The sequence below is a fragment of the Larimichthys crocea genome, chromosome X (genome assembly GCF_000972845.2).
Source record: "Larimichthys crocea isolate SSNF chromosome X, L_crocea_2.0, whole genome shotgun sequence".
Classification (NCBI taxonomy): Eukaryota; Metazoa; Chordata; class Actinopteri; family Sciaenidae; genus Larimichthys; species Larimichthys crocea.
This window is the reverse complement of record NC_040020.1, coordinates 37,066,546-37,074,598: the sequence shown is the minus strand read 5'-3', so window position 1 is coordinate 37,074,598 and position 8,053 is coordinate 37,066,546. Positions and strand designations below refer to the sequence as shown.

Genomic DNA, 8,053 nt, shown 5'->3' with positions numbered 1-8,053 from the left:
AAATGTTATGGAATTTTCTATCCTTAGGTTACACATGGTCGTGCATGGGCGTTGAAGGATAAAGGAAGTAATAGGAATATGTCAGGTCGACATATCTGACATATCTGATATCGTAAATGATCAAAATTGGATTTCATAATTAAATAAATAAAATACAAAAACAATTTTAAACATTTCCAGAGTCATGAGACACTTTGTATCATTTCTTATTCCTGAACAACAGATTTTACGTACAGGATCCATTCTACAATCACGAGAATAGAGGCTTCCTTCGCAGGTAGACCAACCGCCGTCAAAACAAAGAGAGTAGTCGCTGCTCCAAAGCTGGCGTCCCTGCTGCTCCTATGCTGGACACTGCTGCTGTCAAACTGCAGGTCAAACACAGATACATATAAAACTGTACCATGGATTTTTAAAGTCTTCCTCCTCCACTTCCTCTTGAAGGTATTATATATTTTAACCAAAATGAACACAAACAATGAACCAAAATTATTTCCTACAATAGGAAGAGGGACTTACCAAAGGGTAATTATCTCTCCGAAGTTGAGGTCGATGTGGTTCAGCTGGGCGATGAAAACTACTGCCACCACTTCATAAAGAACAGTTCCGTCCATGTTGATGTTGGTCCCGATGGGCAGCATGAAGCAAGTGGTTCTCTTGTCGATCTTGAGTTGCTCCTCACAACATTGGTAGGTGAGTGGCAGTGTGGCAGAGCTTGAAGAAACACAACAAACATGAGTGTTAATCTATCAGGAATGTTACCTCTTCACTGTTACCTGGTCTTACCTGGACGAGATGGCTCACTTTAAGTGATGTAAAGTACCACACCTATTTTATATAATTCTTAAGCAAGTTGAGCTAACTTTTAGCTACCACTGTGGCCACAAGTGACTAATATGGGGTAATGCTAATATTAAAACATACTGCAACCATAGCACAAGCGGAGAAAACTAATAAAGTCAGCAAAATGTCCATTATAGGGCAAAATCTAACATTAGCCTTCTACAGCTGTTGCTACCAAATCATAAAGTCACTGAACTTAAAGACTAGTAATCAGTTTGAGAGTGACAAAGTGTATCACTAGTTGCTTACAAGGTCAGAAATACAGCTAAATGTAGAGCCAAAGTCCAATTTTGACAATAGTAAAGGTTAACATACCCAATAATAACCAATAGCATAAACCATGGGAGTTTGAAGGTAGTCAGGGTACAGCTGCATGCCACAGTCTGCAGGTGGAGGTGGCCTGCAGGTAGGTGGAGGGCCAGTCAAAGCTTATTGCCAGAGTCTGCAGGTGAAGGCAGGCTACAGGCTGGTGGCAAAGGTTGGTAGGTGGATGATCAGGGTATAGCTGCTTGCCAGAGTCTGCAGGTGGAGGCGGCCTGCAGGCAGTTGGCTAAGGCTGGTAGGTGGAGGGTCAGTCAAAACTGCTTGCCAGAGTCTGTACCAGCCTGTAGCCTGTCTTCACCTGCAGACTCTTGCAAGTAGCTTTGACTGACCCTTCACCTACCAGCCTCCAGCCACCAGCTTGTAGGGCGCCTTCACCTGCAGACTTTAGCAAGCAGCTTTGATTGACCCTCCACCTACCTGCCTCTGCCACCAGCCTTCTGGCCACCTCCACGTGCAGACTGTGGCAAGCAGCTTTAGACTGACCCTCCACCTACCTGCCTCTCCCACCAGCCTTCAGGCCGCCTCCACCTGGAGACTCTGGCAAGAAGCTTTGATTGACCTTCCACCTACCCGCCACCAGCTTGCAGGCCACCTCCACCTACAGACTGTGGAAACAAGCTTTAGACTGACCCCCCACCTACCTGCCTCTGCCACCAGCCTGCAGGCCGCCTTCACCTGCAGACTGTGGCAATAAGCTTTGACTGACCCTCCACCTACCTGCAGGCCGCTTCCACCTGCAGTCTGGAGGCAGAGGCTGGTAGGTGGAGGGTCAGTCTAAACCTGCTTAGACTGGAGGGTCAGGGTACAAATGCTTGCCAGAGTCTGCAGGTGAAGGCACCTGACTGACACCAGAATTGGCAAGCAGCTGTACCCTGACCCTCCACCTGCCAGCCTCTTCCACCAACCTTCAGGATGCCTCCACCTACCATCCTCTGCCACCAGCCTGCAGGCCGCCTCCACCTGCAGACTCTGGCAAGAAGCTTTGACAGGCTACAGCCTGCAGGTGGAGGTGTTGTAATTTCTCCACCTTCTGTTTTTGTTTAACATGTCTGTCTCTCTGTTTTGTGCTTAGTGTGACCTCCAGTCTCCCTCTCACCTGACAGCTCACCACCTGCTGCTCATTATCCAGTCATCCTTGCTATATAAAGGACTGATTTAATTTTCCAGACTGTGCCACATGGTTTGGTCCTTTTGTGGTAATTACACAACGGCAACCTTGTGAAAGTTGTGTGTTCATTTTTTGAATCCTGTTTAACCTTTCTTTCTTGCTTCAGGAAATGCTATAAGTCATCTATCCAGGTCTGTTCTGGATCTCCTACCTTTAAGATCTCATCCAGTCACCCTGCTCCTGAGTTGCGCTATTAATTTGGTTGAATAAACTGTATTAATGTATTCTCTTCTGTTGGTGGTATTTGTAGTTTGGGTCCTCTACTGTTCATTATAATGATCTGTGTATATAGTGTCGTACTTTAATCAAAGCAAAGTGGAAATTAGCTGCTGAGCCTCCTATTAATGCCTTGCTCCTCATTATCTCTGTGCAGTGTGTGGAATATTCCTATGCTAGAATACATCCTCAGGTTTGCTGTGTGATAATGTGATTAAACACAAAAATAATTCTGTAACATAAATCATCAGAGCACACTGTCAATATCAGTTTAAAACTGGATTTTTAATAATAATAAAAACCCTGATAACACTGAGGAGCAGGTAAAACAGGACCCATGTGGAGGCCTTCGTCATGTTGTTGAAGTTGTGCCTAGAGCACAATACAAATGCCACAAAGTAAAGTAATCTAATGCAGAGTTGAAGCTCGGAGGTAAGAGCTGCTTTTAAAAACTTTGCATCAAAGCTTCAACATTAATGGTACAGAAAATACACTGAGGTGGAAATCCAAACTTAGAAAAAGGAGCATCATATATAATAATGGAGTCATTTGTAATTTGTTTCTGACTAGAGATAATAAAACTGCACTACTCTGAACTGATTCTTTGCCTGTTTGTGAGTCTGTAGAGAGAGTGCATTAGACTCAAAACTTAATGAATTTGATTTGTTTTCAACACAATAGGAGGTTTAAAAAATCACAGAGATGTGAGTTGTACCATCTTAACCAGACCGAAACACACACATCCACACACTCCTGACAGGAGGCGTAATTAGGTAACAAGTGGAACAAGCTTTGTGGGTGAACCAGGCTTTACTAAATAAACCAGAGGCTCAAATATCAAACATATCAGACCTAAAGTTTGGAATCCAGAAAAGGTTCAAGGGCTTTTTAAACCTTATTTACATTTACATGACACAAGACGGTTGAGTCAACAGGTAGAGTCAGAACAACAAAAGTCACTTTATCTCAAGAAGCAAAGGTTTCATCCTAATTAGACTCTGCTTATCGACCACCATGATCTAAATATTGGAATTATTCTTTAGTATTAATTCTTAATTCTTTGGATGTGTGGGGAAAATCAGAGCACCTAGAGAAAACCCACAAAACTTGATGTTATATTAGTCCTCCTTCTTCTTCTTCTTCTTTGGTTTCCTCAACCCCAGAAATGGTATTCAAAGAGCGGTGCAGGACTGATGGTCTCCTGCTGCTCACACTGCTTCTCCTCATTGACTTCAGTCTCCTTATAGGTGGTTCAAGCGCCAGTACATGACTGATGGATTCCTGTTGCTGGCATGGCTCATCCTCACATTTGTCATCACAGCTGGTGATATTTTGGTGCTCAGCCTTGAGCTCAGTGGAGAGCTTCAGGTTGAGTGAGATCTGAATACTGAGCTGAGTTTTCAGCTCGTCCAGCTCTCTTCCAAAAATCTACTCCTTCTTGTTGTGGAGAAATTGCTGAAGTCAAAGGTCAATGGTGAGTTCAGGAGGGAAGAAAGTTTTCAGGAGCCTCTGATGTTTTATGCTGTATTATTTATTGACGCTTGATCAAGGAGGATTAGAGACACTCTCAAAGTTCATCAGAAGTGCCTGGGTCGGTCTCACATTCGGCCCAACTCATCCTGGTGGATAACACCACAAATACTACACGCCCAGAATTAGTCAAAGAGAATGTCTTTACCCATGGAGGTGTTATTGTCAGCATATTCTAGTTTGGAGACAGATGTCTGTTTATGCAGATTGGAACGTCAACAGCCAGCTATCTATTATGTCTATGAAGGCAGCAACAGGTCTCTTTGACCCTGGCCACCACAGTGTTGAGATAGACTGGCACCTACTGTTCTCAACCAAAGCCAAACAACTAATACTGCTTAGGACCGCAAGGCCCACATGTGACCTCCTGTAACCTAAGGAGAGAAAATTCCATAACAATCCCCTCTTATTGATCATAAGATCAATACTAACTACAGAATACTAATACCACCACCGTCTTAATCAGAGCTTTATCATGCGTTGTCCATCCATTTACCTCGAGAAAAAGTCAGGGGGGGAGCAATATAACAGTCATCACATCTGTCAAATGGACAGTCAAACATAACAGGGTTAACAGTTTGGTTAGTTTGGTTAATAGGCAGTTTGGTTACAATACAAGTCCTCGTTGTCGCCAACACCTGGTTCACTCTGGGAGACAAAGAAATTTCCTTTATTAAAAGGATGAATTGGTTCCTCCGATGGTTTCGGTAGCTGTTCAGACATCTGTAATGATAAAATTCAAAATGTCAGTTATTCTTTTTACATATTCAGTCATAAACTCATCCGTCCAAAGCAGAGAAGTTTTGTGTGGTGTCAGAGGTTGACTTGTCCCTGTGGACATTAGTCTCCCCATTAACACCTCATGAGGACTCAGTCCTGTTGTTGCACTTGCGCTTTGGATAGAGTACAGCACAATAGGGAGTGCGTCAGGCCATTTCAGACCTTTTGTTAGTACTGTTTTGGTCAACCGTTCTTTGATAGTTGTTTTCATTCTTTTAACTTGACCAGAACTTTGTGGGTGATACGGAACTGTAACTTGAACCCTAAAATTTCTGACAGATCCTGTATAATTTTGTATACAAAATTTTTTGTCACTATCTATCACCCCAAACCTGGGGGTCACCTCTTTTAGCAGACACTTAAGAATTGTGCTAGTGTCTTTTTTTCTTGTGAAACCCTTGACTCACCCATGACATATCACAAATATTTGTCGCCTTGCCAACTTTGCATATGTACAAAGTCTATTTGCAGATGGTCATGCTTCACTGTGCTCTTCTTCTATCTGGTCTGTTGACACGTCATATAACTATCTACAAAAGTTTGTGAAACTAGTGTAATGCGCAAGCCATTTCGAGCAAATAACATCATTTATCACCCCTCTTCCAACATGTGTTGATCCGTGTGCAACACGGGCCAGCACATGTAGAAGAGCTTGTGGGCAAACCACATGGCACAAAATACATGGATTAAAGTTCTCCATTGTTACGACGGATTTCCGTCTGTCAGACTTCACTGAGGTCACTTATGAGATCAATGCAGATCCGAGGAGAAAAAGTATTGGCTAAATACTCTGTTTTTTTATTGACAGATTGTCACGCTCTACAGTCACTACTACTATTTAAAATGTGCGCCCAAATGACCAGTGACAGTATAATGACCCACCCGGCGTGGGATCAAAACATGCTTAGCTACCATGGACAACATTATCAATCAGTTTTGACTGTGCCACCAAGTTGTGATGTTGTTTTGAGACTCTGTAAAGTTTAGTTAACATGTGAGAACTCATCTGACACAGAGTCTCTCCTGTTGTGTGCTACATGTGTGAAATAACAACTATAGTCTGAAGTAGCCTGTATCTGTGTAAATGGCTTTATTTAGTGTCTCTCCCTCCCCTCTAGCATCGTGAGTTACTATAGTTAGTTGTAATAATCAATACTTTTTTTGTTTGTTAGTTTGTTTTTGACTGTACAAAATCATGAATGTAGCATGATTGTACCCCAGTGCTGAAATCTTATAAAATACGTGTACGTGACAAATCTAGAGCCTCAGAGCTTCATTTTGATTATTCACTCTCTACTAACTCTATTAGCTCTTATTGATATTTAGTCCTGGTGCTGTTTGTATGAAGTATTTTTTTATTTACTAATGCATAACCAGCCAGGTGTATGTTGTCATATAGTCTGCTAGCTGAACCATCAGTATTAAGAACCATATCAGAATTTGGTATCGGTTTTTGCAGTAGATGTCAATAGTGGCAATGCAATCATGCTCATCATCAGTGTCAACCAATGGAGGTGACTGCTTTAAAGTTATGTTGGGCCTGGAAAGAAATATTGCCTCATAACCTGAACGACATGCTGCCGTCTTGTTTTGAGTTGCAGATGTGTTCAAAATGTGTAATACTGCATGTGGAATGTGTGCCACACAGTCATGAGCCAGTACAATGTGGGGAGATTTGTCAATTAAAATGGCAACAGTGGCCACTGCTCTTAGACAACTTGGCATATCAACAGCCACAGGGGTCAGTTGAGAGGAGCAGTATGCAACTGGACGGTAATCAAATCAAATCAAATCAATTTTATTTGTATAGCCCAAAGTCACAAAGTACATTTGCCTCAGAGGGCTTTACAATCTGTACAGGGAGTGACACCCTCTGTCCTTAGACCCTCGGTTTGAGTGAGGAAAAACTTGCCCACAAAAACCTTTAACAGGGAAAAATGTGGAAGAAACCTCAGGAAGAGCCACAGAGGAGGGATCTCTCTCCCAGGATGGACAGACGTGCAATGGATGTCACGTGTACAGGACAAATTAACACAAACATATTGTACAATTAGTCGCCCAGGGCGCAAATGTGGCCATGGCTGATGATAGTCAGGCAAACCCAACAGTAGAGCCATGGTGAGAGCATGTTTCAAATCTTGAAAGGCCATTCATCGTGCAGTTTGCTTTGGAAATTGGTAAAAATGGGAGTGTTACATGGGCTGGTGGTTTGAACAAACACATTTTGATCCAATAGAGACTGAATAAGACTGTCAATTCATGAAATAGCTTTGTGAGGCAAATTGTATTGTTTGTTATCATTGGTAGCTTAGGATCAGACTTGAGTGTGACTTTATGTGACAGAGCCAGATTTACAAAATGCACATGAAATTCATGTTTAGCTCACAAAATGGATGGCTGTGGATAAAAAGAGGCGAGACATGGTTTAGTGCACTGCTTGGACACAAGCAGCCCCGGCTGGGTCGCCCAGGTGAGGGTGTCTGATGATCTAAGACCCGAAACACCCCATGACCCTGGGTTCATCACTGAGGATGTGTCCAAGCTGCACCACCAAGGTGTTTCTTATAACTATCTACATCTGGCATAGCCAGTGACCTCCAGGAAAGGCTGGATGACGACTACGAACAGTGTGGTGACGACTGGAGAGACAGTGGACAGCTCAGAGAGACGGCACTCGGGGCAGCAAGGGTTAGCACCCCAAGCTGCAGCTCCCGTGAGGGAGCACCCAACTAAGCTACAGAAAGCCCTACTGAAAGATACCCCCAGGGGTGCCCGAGAGGGGGAGGGGGGGGCGAGCACCCCACCCGGACGGATTTTCTGGCAAAGAGCACGAGCAATGAATTACCGACAACGAGAGTAACCTGTATGTGTGGAAAAAGCTGCAAGAACCTGAAGGGTCTGAAGATCCATCAGACAAAGATGGGCTGTACGAGGAGGAAGCAAGCTGAACAACGCACAGAGGCAGTGCATAGCATTGCCACTGGTGAGACGGAGGAGGAGCCGGACCCGGAGCCAACCCACAGTGTCCAGCACCTCCAAGCTCAGTGTGCTGTACCCAGCAATTCATCCGAACACCGCAGGGTCTTGTGGCCAGCTGCACACAAGGAGACTGAGTGGCGCCAGTTCGATGAAGATGTAGATGCTGCACTGGAAGCGTCATCGAAGGGGGGAGTGGACCAGCAGCTCCAAACA

General features: G+C 43.8%; 1 protein-coding gene across 1 annotated transcript; it reads right to left on the bottom strand.

The window, feature by feature from the left end:
* Window positions 1–206: 206 nt before the first annotated feature.
* On the bottom strand, window positions 207–2,096 carry LOC113746618 (excitatory amino acid transporter-like). Its single transcript, XM_027283000.1, is given in 5 exon segments — window positions 207–322; window positions 325–368; window positions 520–714; window positions 777–786; window positions 2,039–2,096. Coding segments are annotated over 5 exon segments (423 nt in total).
* Window positions 2,097–8,053: the final 5,957 nt, after the last annotated feature.